Source organism: Tetrao urogallus (assembly GCF_951394365.1).
Source record: "Tetrao urogallus genome assembly, chromosome: 4".
In the NCBI taxonomy this organism is placed as follows: domain Eukaryota; kingdom Metazoa; phylum Chordata; class Aves; order Galliformes; family Phasianidae; genus Tetrao; species Tetrao urogallus.
The window spans coordinates 26,679,299-26,699,242 of record NC_136817.1 but is presented as its reverse complement, the minus strand read 5'-3'; the positions used below and the strand labels follow the sequence as shown (position 1 = coordinate 26,699,242).

Below are 19,944 nucleotides of genomic sequence, written 5' to 3'. Positions count from 1 at the left end.
CCTGAGTCTCCCTGACTTGACTTCAAGTTCAGCCTGCATGATGTCTCCTACTCTAGACAGCAGAAACACTACACTAGTTTAAAGAGGGGAAAAAAAAAAGGAAAAAGGTTAGAAAACAGGTAAGTGAGAGCTCAGCAATAACTGGTTCTTTATGTTACAGTGACTTAAGTTTCCATGTTACCAGGAAGTAAAACTGTTTTGCATAAATACTCATAGAAAAGAACATAAATGCCACACAACACTCATTAGAAATATAGAATTTATTAACTCTTTACATTAAGACAGCAACATATTGCAACTTCGAGTGTGCCACTTGTATCATAGATGACTTACAGATCCTCTGTACAGCTTACAGCTGTAGCTATTGCTAGCCCAGAAATGTTTTACTGAATTGGAGTGGCTCTTTAAATCCTTCAGTCATTAGCAGCAATTTTTGCAGAAGGGTAGTCCTGAAAATCCACTTCGTGAAAATACATCTGTCAAAGCCTATGGTATCCAGCTGCATAATGAATCTTTATAGTTTGTAGTCTAAAGAAACCAACTTTGACAGCAGCAGTGGGCAGGGAGATTGAGGACTTGCCCCTTCCCTTCAGAAACAGTTTTCAATAAAGGCAATTCCATGTCATAAGGCCACCAAATTCCTCACTATCTTTGAACTGCACTTTTGACAAGGCAAACTCCTTTCCTATCCTTTGAGTTCTGCAGTCCTTACTCCCTTTTCCCCTTGCACATCCAGGTGCAAGCTAACAAAAGCAGTCAATATTACAGTTCTGATATCATCCTAAAACATTTAAGAAACCCACAACTAGAAAAGTCTGAGCAACAGAAAAAGAAAATTGTTTAAAGCTTCCAAGAACCACAAACAAGAATTATCTGCACAACCAGTGCCCTGACATTACTCAGTGTATTTCCCTTTATTCTTACAAGCTCAGAAGAAAGGCAGTAGTTTTGTTTTGTTTTTTAACCCCTTTAGTCTTTTAACTCTTCGCATGTTCTGCAGGAGAATACAAGGACTTACAGTGCCTTATTGCACAAAAATTCAGAGGAACAAGGAAGTGAAAAGAGATAAGGAGACACTGCTGTTAGCAGGCTCTGCACCAGCCATACAGAGAATATGCATACGCAAAAGGGATTTTGTTGCTTTGTTTTTGTGTTAATTAAAAAAAAAAAAAAAGAAAAACACTATTCCTGCTAAGGCTGGTTGCACAATACTTGTTTTTAAGAACCACCTTTCAGTCTGACTCTGTTCCTGCAGACAGACTTCTTTGTGATCCATTTCTCACTAACATCTTGCTGTAGTTTTTCTGTTGTTCTTCCTTGAAACTATCTTTGACTTTTGCTCGTTTCAGACCTCCATCCCTGCAGAGAAAGAGCAAAGAGTAAGCCATCATGTTTGCTGTTGAGTTTTGTTTGTTTTAAATACGCTATCATCAAACTACACGTCACATCAACTGATGTGAGTCAACTCTAGTCTTAACATCCAACATCTCAGAGATTTTTCTGAACTTCTACACCCAGTTTTAATAGGTTTTTTTTCTTTGTTTCTCTAAACAGTACGTACCTTAAGCCTTAATGCACATGTTGTCCAACTGTAGAGCTCATTTATTAAAACAGTCTGATCCAGTGCTGACAACAGGTTCCAACTAGGATACAAGTCTTTGCCCATCTGAGGGGCTATTTCCTATGGCCAGATGGCCTCATAGCTGAATCAGTTCACCCATTTTCCATAGATTTTTTTATTCATATACACGTATATGACTGTTACATTTACTCCCTTGTATTCTCCCAGGTAAAATGAAGTTAGATGCGTTTCTCAGTCAAAAAACATTTAACAACTAACAGAAGCCTACAAGCTCAAGCAGTCCATACAGTCTTACTAATGATGCAGTCACTTACCAGGGAAGTTCAGTCAGTCCCCCTTGGCGAGCAATGGCTGACCTTACTCGGTTGGCAAACTGAACAGCGTCTTCTCCATCCTTTGAGTGTTTTAAGTTGAATCAAAACAGAGAGAAGTAAATTCAACCTGACCTCCATCACCATCATCTGCTCCATCATTAACTGTGTACCAAGTAATTCCACCCTCCTCATGACAACATAACCTGAGGTTTCCATGAGATAAACATTTAGCTCATTTTTCTCCAGAATATTGAAGTTAAGGGAACTTGTGCTCCAAAAGCATGGATTAACAGAGAGGAGAAGGTTTTAAGCTACAAATGTACCATTAACTGCAGCTTGCATTAGTAGCAACACTATCATATACAGCAGTATATTTACCACTATTCTTTGCATCTTTAGTACAGCAATGGTAGTATCAAGCTGCATTCTACATTCAGCAGAGATTCTCCCAGTATTTCAATACATCTGGAAAAGCTAAGTCTAATCATTTATTAAACTAACCACCAATAAAAGCCCTGCATAAAACAGATTTGGAGACATGGAGTGGACAGGGGTTTTGGAAAAGAGTGCAAAGAGACACTTGCAAACAGTGACGATCTTACCTTTCTAACCATTGGTGGCATGTACCACACGTGGCAAACAATGGCCCAGCTAGTCATTATTCGCAGCAGGTAGCTGACAATGTTGTGTTTGCTGCTGTTCCAGAATGCATCTCCAAACTGAGGATCATACTGCAAGGGATCACAGGAAAAATAAAAATGAAAACACTCTTTCCCTCACAAATCACCACAGTTTGTCTTAAGCGCAAGGTGGGTGCTTTCAGCCACAGGCCAGGCTCATTCCAGTCACTTGCAAGCCAGGAATCAACCACAGCAAGTGGCCAGTTGTCACTGCTACTGCGCTTTTCATTAGCAGCTCTGAGACAGCTTCCCATCACCCTGACAAAAACAGACCCCAAATCATTTTCAAGTTGAGCAGCCAGACACCTCCTCATACCTTGATTGCAACAGGATAGATTGTCCCTCCTATTTCAAAGCTGCCCTTCTTGAACATCATCACGGATGTATTGTTTATACAGGTGCCTGTCCAGAAGATAAAGTTAGTATTTCACAAAGCCTAGTACATTTCAGTAGCAACAGCAAGGAGGAGTAAAGGCAGGCCGTTATGGGGAAGTTAAGCACCTCTCCACACTCGCTTTTCTTCCTTCTCTTGTGATTCATTTGCTGAATAAAGCCACAGCGTGTGCGAGAGAAAAAAGTCAAGGCTAAGGTTAGATCAGTAGCACTGTGAATAAACATTCATGGGGCAAAATAAACTGTCTTCTCATTCTTTGGCCAGGACACCCAACAAGCAGGGCAGTATTGCATTGCCTTAGGGTAATTTTACATGAAAGATGAATAAAATAAGAAAGCTAACCCAGAGGTGAGAATTCATTTGGACACCACAAATCACAAGAAAAGAACAGACATGAACGTATGCTCAACAGAGGGAAAAAAAGAACAGTTCAGCTTCTTACCTTCTGGGAAAATTAAGATTGGAAGCTTGTTCTTATCTGCCACATGTTCCCTGAGTCTGTGGAAGCAAAAGGTAAAGTTAAAACAGCTGTTCTTCCACATTTCTTTCCCCAGGCAGATGCATCAGATTACCAAACACACTTTAAGAAACCAAAACTGTTTAATGGACACAAATCTGTACTTTCCATTCTTTTGCAACAAATCTGAAACACTGTACAATGAGTCCTTCATTACCACATACAAATTGTTCCAATTAGTTTTACACTGAAGCAATGCTTTGCCTGTATGTTACTTTATAAATGGTTGTCAGGAAAGCCAAGCAACCTATGCCATTAGGTCATGCCAATTAACTCCAAGCAAACTCAGTTTACAAGTGGCTTACAGCAGGAAAAAACCTGCCACACTTGCTGGAAGATCTTTTTCAGCCAGATACTTCCCCACACACTCCACCTCCACATCAGCAAGCAAAGACTATCATGTCTAACACCTCCCTTCTTGAATTAAGCCTAGACAGATCCTGTTATAGAAAGTCCACTTTACATGCAGAATTCAAGTCAATTTAATTTAGATATAAATATTGGGACTTTAACAGCAAAGTAGCTGTTAGGATGATAATTTCCCAGATCTGATATTCTGTGGTTGTCTCTTGCAGTTCAGATCTTACTAGAACCTTTGTACCTGAACTGTTTCATTCTTTCAAGCACTTCTCTGTGACTCAGGAGCCATTCATTTTGACCACTGTACCAAAGCCCACTCAAACAAGCACTTTCAGGTCATTCTGAATAAACCTGATCAGTGGACACCATCTCTTCAACCCACTACAAGAACAACACTCTGTTTCATGCCAGCTTACAGTAAGTTGCAATAACAGTTTACTAGCGTCCCTATGATTGGGGTTTATAATCAGCAGTGCCCATGTGGAATAAAGGCAACTGCACATGCCAAAAGATGACACTTCTGCAAATCAGCCTTTTAAACTTCCAGGATCTTCAGGTCGTACAATTTCCCCATTTCCCACTGCAACCTCACTGCCTGTTTGCACTTCTGTCTTTCCACAAGCATGTCTCCTGCTATGGGTCTCTTCAAAGCTTACTTCATAAATTGGGATCTTCAATTGTAGAATGACTGTTCAGAGGTGGTCTTTCAATCACTAGAACGTACCAGAGTCACACGAGTAGCACAGTTCCCCATTCCAGCTCACACCTCACCTTTTTGTCACTAGATGGCGGTCTTTAATTTCCGAGCGCTCAAACCAGACATGAGGACAGGCCTTCACGGTGGCTCTTTGAATAACTCCCATCAATCCACCGTGAACCTGGCCAACCTGCAGGCCCAGTGAAACATATCAGCAAACAAAACCTCCAGAAAAGAGCAGTTTTCTCTCCTGCATCCCAGCAGATTAGGTCATACTGTAAATCACATCTCAGGATTGAGTAGTGTGCACCGAAGTTATTAAAGCACATTCACTTGAAAGGATCTATAAGCATGCAAGAAAGCCTCTGAAGTATTTCAAACAGAGCCTGAATTGACATTCCCAGAGCAATTTCATCAACATGAAACTTGAAGTCAGACTTCACCATACTTTATGTTTTTCCCCAGTGACTCATGCTCAAGGTAACCTTATCCACCAATTTTGAAAGCTAAAAAAATACTGAACTCGTGAACCATTATGTCAATCTTTCCTTTTCCCATCTTTCCTCTCTGCCATCAGTCTCCTCATACCATTGCATAGCATCCATCGTTGGTCAGAATGATCGCATCTATCGGTGATGTGTGGTTAGCAACGCAAATGCCTCCTTTCTGAGGTTTGTTCTCCCTGCAATTACACAATTAGTTGTTAGACTACTAGTGCACTCAGCACCACAACTCTGTAAAGCCATCAGTTAAATCATCACCTAGCATGACATAAACCTGTGGTTCAGGAACAAACTGCCCTCCCCTCCACACACCTCCCCCAGTTCCTAATAGAATACTCATAAACAAAGGAACATAAACACAGTTTTACAGCCGTAACATTAGCTTGCTTACTTGTTATGGTAATGGATAGTTCCAGACAGAGCTCTCACAAGGATCCGGGAGCATGTGAGGTGCACCACTTCACTCAGATAGTTTTTCAGACTGAAAGAGAAGACACAGGCATCTGGGGCATGCTGGAAAGCAGCTAGACACATGGGATAAGTCCTTTACCCTACTCAACATAACATAGGGCTAAAAGATTTTCCTGGAACTGCGGTGTAGGACTAATCCCAGGTCTACCACCCACTACTACACTATGCCAAGAGGCACATCATGTCCTTGGTCTCATTTACCTAAGCAAGACACTTGTGCTGGGATTTAAAAAACATTCTTTTTTTTTTTTTTCTTTTAGTACTCTAGGTGAGTATTTCTCATAGCAGCAAGAAGGGCCCCATCAAAGCACTAGCCTCAGTGCCAAACATGGCAAGCAGCCACCCTCAGCAAGGCAGCATTTTTGTGGGTAGAGCAGACTATCAGTAGTCCACAACATGTAAAGCCTGTCCAGTCTCAATCTTCAGTACTTTGGACTGATGCAAGGCTACGTAATTGACAGTTTGATCCTCACACAGATAGCACTCACCTGCTGTTTGGAAACTGTCCTATCACTGTTGTCCCCACAATCATTGAGGTAATCCCAATGGCAGCGAGAGTAAAGCTACAGAGAAACAGACATAAAAGCCAAGTAAATTCAATTTATATCAGTATCACATTGCAACAGAAAAGGAACTCCAGTGTTCAATTATCCTGCAGATCCTTTGCACAGTCAGTTAATTCCCTGATACACAATGCTCAAAACCAAACTAGCTAAGGCAGCAGCATCAGATGCCCTGACGCATGTAGTGTGCAAGTTTGACACTGATATTTAGAGGACTGCACAGTTTACATTCACGTTTTCAATATAAGCGACTTAGGGAAAGCATTCCACGAAGAGATGATCAATAGACCTCACGTACTGTCCTCAGTGCACAAGATAAATGCTCTGAATGGCTTCTTAGCAACTCAGAGGAGAGTTTAAGCCACTTGATCTTCTGCATATGCCAATTTTGACTTGGTCTGAAAAAAAAATGGGGAGGAGCACATTTATGTGATCCCTGAGCAACAAAAACCCTCTGCAGCCGCAAGCTTACCGGAGTGGCAGAAGGAAGCAGTACCGCACTATAACCCCAATGACCCACACAACAGTAAGCCTCAGGCTGACGTAGTGGAAGTTGACGTTAGTCCTTGTGAGGAGATTCCAGGAGACCAGCTCTTCAGAGGAAAACCTCTGAGTAACTTCATCTTCCACAATGGCCTCAAACCCTTTTCTGCAGAAATAGAATATGTCGGAGAATTGGAACTCCATTCGATGTAGACCCGCAATTTCTTTCTCCATAGGAGTTTCATTTCTTTCAATGATACCTTAAGGAAGAAAAGGGTAACCATATGAAGAAGCAAATCTATGAATTAAAGTCACCCTCCAGAACTCTGCTTTGGTTTAGGATACAAATCTACTGTCAGAGCTGGACTTTTTTTTTTTAAAGCTCACTGTTTGATAAGCATTCACTTGCTATATGAGCTTTAAAGACAAGTCATGTAAGCTAAATATAAAGATCAAGTAGCTGCTTTCTGGTCTGGCTCATGTAATTGATGACTGAAGAAATCCAGAATAGCATTTAACCAGAACAACCATCCCCTCAGACACTCAACTGCATGACAGAGGTCCAAGTTCAGGTAACCACTTTGTCAGATGCCCTCTGATGAACTGCGTATCTGCTGTGTCTCAAGGTTGAGACACACGGGGAAGGAGGAAGCATCCAGCTGTTTCAAATTACAAAAGCCTTTCTCACAAGTACACACCCTGCAGGGCTTAACTTCCCCTGAATTCCCAAAAAAGCCTTGCCATCCAGGGATACATTACATACAATAGTCACATTACAACTGATGTGGGAATTCTTTGTACTGCACTGTATCACACATACGTGTGAACACAAGGAGCTCCAAGAAATGCCTCAGAAGCCTCCAATGTAAATACTGAAAAAAGCACCCAAGAAAGACATCACACTGCAAACTCCTAGCACCTTCAGCCCTGAATTTTGCAGCCACAGCTTGCTATTTCATCAAGAACAGCACATTTTCCTATTGCTAGCCTATAAACATAAGGAAATAAATATGGCACACCCAAACATGCACATTTCCCTCAGAATCTGAATTATACAAAGCACCACATTCAGCAGCACGGATTACTTCTGTGTAGTGTTCTAAGCACAGATTGGAGCTTTATTTCACATCTCATTCCTTCTTTTTCAGGCAGTCCCTTAGAAGTGTCAGGGGGCCCAACCTCCACACTACAGGCCAGACAGCCCAGCCTCTTGCTCCACCCAGCTGTTGGGGTGGAAGAGAAGTCACAGCCAACAAGTGGGCCAGTGAGACTCCAGCACCCAGTGCACCAGCAACATTCCATGCACTGCTTCCCAGAACCCAGAAAGCTCAGCCAAGCAGCTGCCTTCCCAGCTCAGGCTTCTGAGCTCAAACTGCCATGAGCACTGACACAAGGCTCAAGTTGAACACACTGCTGGCACATCACAGCTGTAACCTTTCCTCACCAGCTGCACAGTCATCGTCACACCCCTGTGCACAGGCTGCCTTTGGGACAAGGTATTGCAAGCAGGACCTGAAGGTATTAGGATCACAACTAAGCACATGCTACTTAAGTGATATACTTAGCCCTCTGGTTATCAGAAGATAGTATTTAACAGCCTTTAATCCCTTGGCCGTAGGCAGAGCTCAGATTGCCAGAGGTAGCTGAAAGACAGCTTTAGGTAGGAGTACAGCAAAGATCTTTCACAACAACACACCATAGCTACGGCATTACTCAGCATGGCAACACGAGCCCTGAGCTTCTCAGTTCTCACACACTGGTTAGCTAGCTAATTATGCAAGCCTCAAACTTCTCACTATCTGCTACTTACATTACTTGCATATGTGACATCCACTAGAAGACATAAGTGACTTTAACAGTGCTTCAGTGTTTTCATACCCATCAACTTGAAGAGGAGTGCTTTTTGACCAGCCTGCACTTACACTGACAGCTCAGAGCTGGCTCCCCAGCTGCTCTGAGACCCAGATCTAGCCTCTAAATACCTGCTCAGCCAAGAGCTCAAATACTGGGACCAGCACAGAAGCACACTGCCCTTTAAACATTAAACAAGGAAACAGTCCCAGATGATTCCTCACGTAGCAAGAACCAGCTAACATGTTTCTTGGGACTACTCTTCACACACATGGGAGCTGACTGCTATTTTTGCTAACAGGTATGAAATACACAGGATTTCGGTACTGAAGAGAAAGGCAGTGTCTGCTCAGTCACCTTCTCACATTCACATCAAGAGACCAGGTGAGATTAGTATTTAAGGTATTTGAGTAAGCACATCGTTCCTCTGCAATGAAAAAAACTAGTCCTTGTATGTGCAACATTCCCTTTTTTCCTGACCCATCTCCCACTGAGCACTGAGTTGTTAGGACAGACAGGAGAGGTACTGCACATTCCCCTCGTGTCAGCCAGCACTGAACACACACATGCATACACACGTGCAGACCACCACCTTTACCCCATTTTAATCAGCTACGCAACAATTCATTATCAGCAGAAATTTCTCCTCCCTCAGTAAATATTGCATAATGCAACCAGGCCTGTCTCCTCGCATTCTGACACCTCAGCAAATGCCAATACAGGATTGATAGACCTTCACCCACCCCGGTCACCAAGTAGTCTCATCCACATACAGGAACCTAATCATAAGTCAGTCCCTACAAGAGTAGTGCAGAGAAAGCAGTTTGGTGTGAGAGCACAGATATCCTCCATGCTTCCCACACCTTCTCAAAGTAGATCAGAACAACATGCACTGTTTAAGTCTTCTCTCTCTAAAGCTTTCCTCTCTTTTCTAGGAAAAAAAAAACCTATGTGCCTCCACAATCAAACTTACAGGAAGGACAGTGCTCTCTCTGACTCTGCAATTAGAGCAGCACAGTCACATCCTCCACACTCTCAGTGACCCAAGGTACGATGGGACTCATCACCCTTAAATGAAGGATGAGTCTCACTCCCTGTATTACTGACTCCGTGGAGCATAAAGCAGCTGACAAAACACAAGGGAAACCACTACCTCCCTTTTTGTCCCCCCAAACAATCTTCAAAACACATGACACAGAAAAAAATAAGTTTTTCTCCAGCCACAACAAAAATTGTTAGAAGACCAATTTTGACATGCATTAAGAACTGCTGTGCAGTACCTCCAGTTTACTGTTACAGCTGCCAACTGGTAGCTGAGTCTGCTACCATCAAAGCCTGTTTCAGGCCTGCCATAAAGACAGCACAATAACCAGTGTTTCCAGTATTGGTAAGGATGCTCCTTTGCAGATGAAACACAATTAATCAGCTCTGCAGCTCAATCCCCATTATTGTATCACAGTCACATCAGCTAACTGGTAGAATCAGATAATAATTCACTTGTATGCTAAAGGGCAAACTCCTGCTTCCAGCTCTGCTGCCAAACAAAGAGAGAGACAGAGAAAACACTGACACTAAAGCAGTCAAGAAAACAGAGCAAATCCATGGTGACACAAAGGCAATTGGTACCAGGACCAGAGCTACACTCACTGCATACACAGTTCCCAGATCCTCTTGTGGCCAACAGTGACCCAGCACAAGCTACCATGATACATGCACTGTATGGGATAAGAAACAGTTGTTTTTTTAAACACCACCACATTATTTCAAACTTGGGCTAAAGAAAGAAATATGAAGCAACTATTCAGCCGTCTTAACAAAAGAGAGCAGCAAGAAGCTTACCTGTGAATTAACTAACTCAAGGGACCAACTCTTAACACCAGCACACTAAGAGAAAAAGTATAACAGCACACATATCCATAGACCTCCAATAGCACAGAGCTTGTGGAACACAGTCCACTATGTGGTCAGATCTACTAAGATATTACTAAATGCACCCTGATGCTCCCAAGATAGAGAGTTGGCAAACAGCTTTGCAGGCTGTAATCTGACTGCTGCTTTCAAGACAGAAGCACGTTCATATTGCAACTCATGTTTCCCCTCTGCAGGAACAGTGAACGTGCCAGTAGTATTGCAAAATAATTAGACATACAGTAAGTAGATGGCCATCCCACTCCGCTATTATTTCTCTTTCTTGAGCTCACACACACTTTCTCATTTGAAAAGGGCTCGGTCTGCCTACTCCAGCATGTTAGTCTTAACAATATGATCTTACTCCAAGTTCTTACCATTAGCAGCAGGAATCTTCAGCATCTGTGGTTGTGGCTTTTTGACACCTTTTTCAATCCGTATAGTGGCCCACTGTTGAAAAGAAAGAACACATTATTTTTCCAATGTAGTAATCACTTAAGAAATAAGTGTCCTGCAAAACAACACTGTAATTTTCAGTCTCTTCACCAGATAATAATCACTGGTATTCCTAAAACCATACATATACTACCCCTCTGAAGGAACACTGTTGAATATGTCTAATAACAAAAACCATGCGGGTACAGTCAGCACTTTCTGACTCTGCTTGCCAGTCTTCAGAGAAGCAACACAGAGCCTGTCATTTCAGGCACAGAGCCACCACAAGCCTTTGTCACTGGGCAGCTCCTGGAGCTGAGCAGCACAACATCCCTGACGAGCACATAGCACAGTGCAACTCATTCTACCAATGCTATTTCACTACAAAAAGATCAAACTATAAAAATAAGGTCCTCAGTGGATTAACTCCAACTGAGGCCTGAACAAGCCAGTTCACCAGGGCTAATTGTTTTTTACTATACAGTTTGGGAAAAGGAGACTGAAAGATGGGAGGAAGCAACCCTCGCTCCCCTGGCCACAGGGAGCACACTGAAGCTTCTCAGCACCTCCACCTGCCCACAAACATGAGGTCTAGATTCTACCATCATGAAACATCTTCTCACTCGCAGCTCTGGCGAGGCTGTAGCTAGTTTACATTATTCTTGGGCTTTCTTGACCTTCAGCTCTGTCAGTTCTGCGCAGCACCATGCAACAGCCCTTCTGCCTACTTCAGGTTTCATTTTTATCAGGTTGACCACGGCAAGCCCTTGGCTGCCCTGGAGCTTGCCCATCACCCTGGAGCAGACCTTCTGCCCTGGGTCCACTCCTCCACACAGCTACTTTGCCATCAGATAGAAAGTCCAGCTGAAGAGGACTGGCTTAACAGCTCACTCTGAAGGGGGTAACTGTTTTAGTTCCTTCCCCCTGAGACCTTACCTTATTCATAGAAAAGTTATTACGGTAAGTGCTTTCAAAAAAACACTGATCTAGCAGCTTCTATGGAAAAATATGGATCTTCTGCTGTTCAGACCTTCGCAGCTCCAGCAGCAAAGTCATGTTGGTTCACAGCACAGAAACAGGCTGTGTTAATCTACGCAGAAAGGACTCAAAGCAAGGTGGGACAGATGGAAGTCACAGGACATCGTTTGGGTGATGTGTGTGATTCAGCCCAGAGCTAAACCATGTTGTTTTCTCCCTTTCCATTCAACACAGCTGTGGGGCACTGGGGATTTAGGTCCATCCTGAAGGCATTACCTCCAGCACTTAAGCTCTCATGACCAGCACTGACAGAACTGCTTCCTATATCCCATCTCACTATATCAAGTCCTCCTCAAATAAGTCTTCAAAACCTCGCGCTGGCCCACTTTTGCTTTGCACAACCAGGGAAAAGAGCTTCTCTGGAGCTCAGAAAAAATATGCAACTCTCTTCAGATTATTCTCATTACAGAAATCCTGTGGTTACAAGCTCAGCTCACATCCAAAGAAAGTTTCAGCCCAGCCAAGCACAAGGCAGCAACAACTTGAGGATGCAGGCTATTGAGACATAGTTGTGCAATACTCTGAAATTTGCAATATGCCAATATATAGCAATATCCTCTGACACTTCACTTAGCAAAGCAAGTAATGGACTTTTCCCCAAAGCACATAGAGACCACAGACTCACGTAAGTCCACCAACCAACCTTCTACCACCTTCTCAGAATACATCTGTGTTTCCCACTCAGTCTAACAGTCTACTTCTTCATCTAACTTAGGCAAGCTGCAGTCCCCCAAAAGAGAACTTGAAGGGCAAAGGAAAAGATCAGAGAGGACTGTTCTTTTTGCCCTTTGCTTTGCCAGCAGATGGGCACAGGGCCACAGCCCAGCACCATTACAGATGTTGCACAGAGCATTTCCAGGGACTGCTGCCTTGCACTCCATCAGGGGAGAGAGAGCTGAGGCAACTTCACTTTTACTGCCAGCTCTCCCAGGAGACTGAGGCACACTTCAGAAAGCCATCCAGCCACCACATTAGGCCATCTTCCCTTCTTGTTCCTTTCTCACACATGAGACTTTGGGCACTTATCAGGGCACAACTCTACCAGCTGCTACTGCAAACTAGTTTTAAATCCTATTAGCTCTTTCTCCCATGTCTGTCAAACTTCCAAAGACCAGGCACGTGCCAAGCAGCATGACTTGATTCTAACTCAAGTTTACTTAATGTAATCATGCCACTTATCCTTAGGCACTTGAAATAAATTGCTGGCTTTGACAGCACCTCTAACTTTGATCAAGTGAGAAGCTTGTTTATAACCAACTTGGAAAACAAAAAGCACCTCATGCAGCTATGTGAGTTATTTTCCTTCCTCCTTGCCAGCTGGTGATCTGCACCATCCATTGCGACTTCAGCTGCTTCCTACCCTAATGCTCAGCTTCACACCACAAAGAACTTTCACTACGTAATCTGATTCATCTCACAGAGAGGAAAATACCGTGTCTGCGTATTGGAGATCAAAAAGCATCCTGAAAGTCAAGTACAGGCTCAGTTTTCTTAAGCAGATGACCAAAAAGCCATGTGGCAGGTTTCATGGATGTACTGCAGTAACACTGACATGAGTGCAGGTGCTGAGCAGGCAGCCTGAGGCACCAGGTGCAGACCTAAGCCTTTCTCCAGGGACACCAGAGCAGATTTTGGGAAGAAGCATAAAACACCAGATTCTTCAACACTAAAAGTAAGTTGTGCATCCTGTGCTACTCATTGAACTAGTATGTAAAGCTAGAAATCAGCAGTGACAAAGCATGCAAACACCACAGATCCAACTCGGTAATGTTGCTATTTGCGCTGCTCAGAGCTAAGTAGCTTTCATGCTTTAGTCACACACACAAGTCTGAAGATACCATGCTACATCTCACCAGATAAGAATAGCCTACCAACCTTCCCTTGAGAACATCCCCACTTCGTCCTGATAGGAAAGGTTTTTAAGTTTCCAACCCCTGAAAAACTCCCCCACGCACCAACAGCCTATATAAGATAGTTAAGAGACCTATGCGGGTTATGCAGTACTCAAGAAAGGTCCAATTAGACTTCAGATGCAAAATAATAATAATAATAAAATAAAACTGCAAAGGATTTTCAAAGCCAACACATTTACAAGCAGATACTATGTGCAAAGTCAAATGCAACACATGGTTTCATGAAAGCAAACAGAAAAGATCATTTGTGAGAATCGATCAAGTCAGTTCAGAATACAATGTGCATTTCCCCCATTACCCTAGTAAATTGAGCTTTTCTTGTTTATCACCTTGAAATATCATCTCTGATTTAGGAGCTGTATTCACTGATTATTGAAAAGAGAGATTACCAAACTACTGAAGCAGACTGAAATCTTAAATCATAACGGTGTTGGAATCACTGCTGATTTATTTAATGAGGCTGGCAGGTCCTGCTCAGCATAAAAGCTGCCATGCTAGTTTAGGTGATCACTCCTTCCTGGAGACCTTCCAAACCTCAAGAGCAACAGAGATTTCAGAGCACCTCCCACGCAATGGGAGGCAGGGAAATCTGTGTAAATGAAAACAGCAACGCAAGAAAAGGAGCAATCATTTCAGAGGGGGGTGAAAAGTTCTCTGGTTATCCATGTTATCTTTTCCTCACCCTCATGAGATGTCTTTGCCATTGCCTCCAAACAGGACAACTTGTTCTAGCTTTACAAGGAAAGAAGAAGGGGGATATACAACAGAAATGCTAAGCTGCTAATACCAGCTCCATGCATTATAACTTGAAGGCAAGACGTGGCTACAGCTGCTGCTCTTTGTGAACAGCATTTACTAATCAACAGCATCAGAAACACTGGTGCTCATTTGCAGTGAAGTTGGGAGCATTTCAGGTCAGTGTTGTTGACCAGAAAGATGTTGAATTAATTATTGATGCAACCCCTGCGGAGGGTAACCCCAGCTCTAGCAACCCGACCTGCATACAAGCAGTCTTCATTATTAAATCTGTTGAAACCACCCATAAGAACCTGCACAGGACCGGGGCAGCTAAGGAACTTAATTAACACAGCCAAGGAATTTAAGATTATGTAGTAGATGTGCTAAAACACTTTTCCAAAAGCTTTTTCTGGCCTGTCAGCATGAGTGCATCATCCCCATTAGACTCATCTTCAAGAGCTGCTTTTCATTAACTTCTGCCCCTTCAGAGCCATCCTCTCAACTCAGAGTTCTCCACCCAACAACTCACAAACAACACCAACTACAGAGATACAAAGACCTTCAACAGCGCTGTTAGACACCACTAATCAGCAAAGCTTGATTAAAGAAGTCAACAAATTCAACATGAATCAGCAGAAATCCCACAGTGATTCACAGATTTACAGGCTATGTATTTCCCCTTTTCTTTCCTCACCCTTACACTTAGCACCACATGCCATAGCTCCTAATCCCAAATGGTTTAGCAGCAAAGCTGATGCCTGGAGAATGGGGGAAGGAACACATCCCATCCCACGTGGCAAGGACCTACTGTTTGATCAATGGCACAAAGACATCCTTGTTGCCCCAAGGTATATTCTCAACATTAGGTCCTTTCAGGTTGTACAAGTGATCTCTAAAGCAAGCACCTTCACTTCATAGGTGCTAAATACTGTTACACCCTTCTCAGTGAAAGCGCATTCCCTGCCTGGCAGCATTATAAGTTATTAGAAATTGCTTCTGCTACAAGGGGCCACAGTTACATAATGTTAACACACCTACTACTCCAAGTATCTGCTGTGTATTATCACACTCTAGGAGAAAAAAAAGCAAGCCAAAAAATGCTTTCTCTGCTAGTCAAAAGCCCCAGAGATGGAAAACTTTGATGGAGGGGAGTATATGATTGAGACCAGGAAAGAAAGATGCACAAAATTAAAAACTGGAAGCAACCTGGGAGTGTTTAAAACCAACGAAGTTGGTTTTAAAGTGAGAGCTGTCTCACTGCGACAGATCACAGGAGGCAGTCTCTGTCATTTCAACAATAAAAAAGATTTCTGTGGTGAGTGATTCCACAAGCACCAACACAGCTGGGCAGCATCAGCCTAAAGTATTCTTCATAGAAGTCAGCAGCTGCCAGACAAGCTTTTGTAGCAATTACCCAACATTTGAACTACACACACATACTAACACTGTGCCCGAGATTGTTCTTATCACGCTGGAAGGGAAGCCACAGGCAGAAGTTTCCTCTCAATTTGGAAGAGCAATTTAGAAGCAAGTTAATATTCTGGAAAGAATACAGCAGGGGAAGAAGACTTTCTGATAACAAGTAGGCAACCAGCACTCCTCCAATATAAGAATAGCTTGTCATGGTCTTTCTCTATTTTCACCTTCTCATATAGAGAAACAAATACATGTTTATGTACTTCATATAAAGCTGGTCATCCCTAGTACAATACTCTGGGTTCAATCAATGCAGCCCAACAGAAGTACATCCTCAACACTGCTGTCTGTACATGCTTAGAATAATGTTCCTTGCTAAGACAGCTCAGCATGGCAAAAAGGTCATTGTGCACCAACTGATCTCCCTTGTCAGTATTATCAGCACACCAGAGCACAAGAACACTTTTGTTCTTTAAAGGAGCTTTTACTCTCCCTTTCCCTGGGCCGTGCCTGAAGCATGGGAAATAAGCATCGCCTCTTCTGAATCAAGTGTAAACAGATCTACTTCTACAAGCAGACAAAAATACTATCTCAAGCCCAGCATCCTTCTCATCTTGCTCCATACCACAGCCTCACGTTTGTCTGCCACATTACACACCAGTGGGGATTAACAGACACACTGCACACTTCAGACTCTCCTTTTACTTGGTACCCAGACTCCAGTGCCCAAGATGGTGGAGCTGGCCCATTGTAACAAATTAGCTCGAATAACGCACATACATTACCTGACAGTACAAGCTATGCAGAAATTCAGTACCACAATCACCATGCCCTTCCAGGGAGCCAAGAGAGGACCACACACCAAAGCAGAGCCAAAGTAGAGTAACCCAATAAACAGCAATAGTTCCTTCAAGCCAGCCCAAAGAGACAACAAATGCTGTAGATGTGCAATTGCTCTACAGGCCCAAGATCCCACCATTATCCTGGCAAAGATGAGGGGTTGGCTGGGAGATCCGAGGCTGGAAGTGAAAAGGAAGCTGTCAAGAGAGCCACTGCAAGGAGTCTCACTTGTCGGAGACTGCAGCATCCTATGACTCAACACAGCCACTACTCAGCAGGAAGCCCACAGACTGAATTCAACAGCCAAGGAAGTTCCAGGCAGCACAGCTGCACAAGGCCAACAGCTCCATATTCACCACGTTCCTCTGCTAATGTTATTTCTGTCACAGAGAAGTCAGATGTGACAATACCTATCTCCAGGGGCTCCTGTAGGCACTACCTGGAACTGGCTCTGCGACAAGCTGCTAAGCAAGGTCTATCTTTGAGCCAAGGGGACATTTCTCAACGACAGGCCAGCTATGAGATGTTCTCCACACGCACACATTCTGTAGGAGAGAACGATCCACGCCTCAAGATCACCTTGTTTCCTCTAAGCAGGATGAGTCTGTCTGCTCAGGAAACGAAGCAGAGCCCAACACGGCCGGCTCCTCACCTCAGAACCCTTCCCCAGCTTGGGAACGGCTACTCCGCACCCTCCACCAGAACAAATCTGTCTCAGGCCCCCCAGAAAGCGCTTGAAGCACGCTCACTCGCACCAAAAGCCTTAAAACGTACCCACGGCAGACACACCCAAGAGCTATCGCTGAAGAACGGGACGAACCGAGGCGGCACAGCCACAGGCCGTACCCAGCCCGCCGTGGCGGCCCCGCGCCCCCCGCCCGCGCACCACGGCGGTAAAGGACGTGTGGGCCGCCTACCTCCAGCGTCTTCACCAGCACCCACATGTAGGCCTCGGAGATGCCCAGCGAGACACCCAGCGCCGAGGGCAGCACGATGAGGGCGAGCACCAGCGAGAGCCACGCCGTGCCCAGCGACACCGCCAGCGAGCCCAGCTCCTCCATGGCGGCGAGCGAGCGCCCGCCGGCACCTCCGGCACCGCCACAGTCCCCGCGAGCGCGGGCGCCGCCGCCCTAAGGCCCTGCGGCCCGCCCCGCGGCCCGCCCATCTCGCTGCCGCCTCGGCGCGGTGTGCTGGAAAGGTGCGGGACGAGCCGGGCGTTCCGTGTTATTTAGGCACTTTGTCTGCAGGGGGCGCGCGGCGAGGGAACGCGCGAGAGCGTTGCTTCCGAGGCGGTCGGAGGCGAGAGGGCGTGGGGTCACAGGATCACGGGGGTCAGAAGGGACTGCTGGAGATTCCCAGCCCAACCCCCCGCTGGAGCAGATCCCTGCAGCAGGTCGCACAGGAAAAGGCCAGGTGGGTTCTGAGTATCTCCACAGACGGAGATTCCATGACCGCAGTGTTCAGTGCTCTGTCACCCTCTTTCATCTGGGGAGGACTTGTCCTCTTTGGGTTCAGTGGGCATTCTCTTGTCCAAAGCCCCTTGTGTCTACAGAGGGCTCACTGATCTCCATCCCCAGTTTGATAACTTGTTTGGGCTGATCTGCCTGTTTCACGGAGCTGTTGCTGTGGCCAGAGCTTGCCATTTATTGGAACTCATCTGCTCCTTTTTCTGAATCTTTTTCCTCCATTTCATCCCTGTTGTTACGCATCCCCATGTAGCATCCAACAATTTGTCAATAGATCTGGCATCCCTTTCTTCTGCTTTTGCAATTTCTTTCTAATATCTGAATTTGATTGTCCCACAAACAACGTGACAAAGGTGAATGCATGAGATTCTTTTTCAAGATCCAGATCTGCCCCTTTTCTAGCTGTTTAGCATAACCTTTCATAAAATGCAGACGGAGTTTCATCTTTGCCTTGCACCACCTGGCACAGTTTTGGTATTACAGTCTTTACTCCAAATAGAATTAACCTTTGATATTCAGTTATTAAACACCTCTGTGCTTGATTGTTAAGGTCCCATCCAAGGCTGACGGCTGGAAAATATTTATCTGAACTTCCTGCTTGGTATCTTGAGGTTGAATTTTTTCAGCTTTACCTTTAGCTAAGGCTGTTCTCTGTTCCTCATAAGAGGATGAAATGTCCAAAATTACCTGCAGATACTGCCAATTGGGATCATGATTCTCAATTATAGTTTCTAACAATTTTCCCACGTTTTCTGGGTCTTCTCTATATTCTCCTGCCATTTCCTTCCAAATCTTTAAGTCCTGTGTAGAAAAGGGGACTTTGAGGAATACAGAAGTGCCTTCCATTCCAACCACTTGCCTTAAGGGAGCTTGTATTACATCACCCCCTCCTCCTCTGCAAGTTATCCTTTATCCTTGCTATTGTACTGAAATGATCAATCTCTCCTTCACTGTCTATTTGACTGCTCACATCCTCCCCTCTGCCTCAGTTATACTTTTGGAGGCCACAAACAATTCCACATCCTCTTCCTCCTTTGATATCTCCTGAAATTTCTGACACTCTTTACCAATACTGCACCTGAAGAACATTGCTTTGGCAATTTTACTCTATGCCATTCCAGTGTTGAAACATTTGCATCCTTTATCAACAGTCTGCATTCCTTCTGACTTTTATAATCATTCCTCAATGTGACAAATATATCCATATATGATACCACATCCTTTCTGGCCCTTCTATCAAAAAACATTAGTTGTAAAATAGCATTATCACTAACAGTTCATTCCTTGATCTTCTGAAGTATGCACTGGCCACCATCAATTACACACATTATTAATTTTTCTCACGAAACAGATATCCTCCAAACATTCCCCAGTGTCCCAAAATGTAACCCAGTGCCAATGCCTCAGGTATTCCTTCTACCAAGTCACAGGGACCTCCCTTTATTATTTTCAACAAATAGTATGCCAAAACTGAGCTCTTCACAATAATTTCTTAAACAATATAAAAGAAGTGTAAAAACAAAACAAAGTTGTCATACTTCTGTCATCACTGTAGTAATGCGTGAAGACTATACACAGAAGTAATTTCCTGCAACTGAAATATCTTAAAATACCTTTTTACAATGTCTCTGGGACAAGCATTAGCCAATTATTTACCACTTCCTGAGAAGCAAAAGAGGAATCCCTGGAAAATAACATTGTTGTTCCCATTTTGCATTGATTGTTTCTTTGTTCCAAGGAAACAGAGAAGGTACATCCTGAACTAGATGTATTTC

General features: G+C 43.9%; 1 protein-coding gene across 1 annotated transcript; it reads right to left on the bottom strand.

Moving 5' to 3' along the window:
* Positions 1-1,232: 1,232 nt before the first annotated feature.
* On the bottom strand, positions 1,233-17,764 carry LOC306945638 (glycerol-3-phosphate acyltransferase 3; the record flags this gene model as incomplete). Its single annotated transcript, XM_079534406.1, has 12 exons — positions 1,233-1,359; positions 1,897-1,976; positions 2,499-2,627; positions 2,893-2,978; positions 3,413-3,468; positions 4,619-4,734; positions 5,133-5,226; positions 5,439-5,528; positions 6,007-6,081; positions 6,554-6,824; positions 10,701-10,773; positions 17,621-17,764. The coding sequence occupies 12 exons, from the start codon at positions 17,762-17,764 to the stop codon at positions 1,233-1,235; spliced, it is 1,341 nt and encodes a 446-aa protein (XP_079390532.1).
* Positions 17,765-19,944: the final 2,180 nt, after the last annotated feature.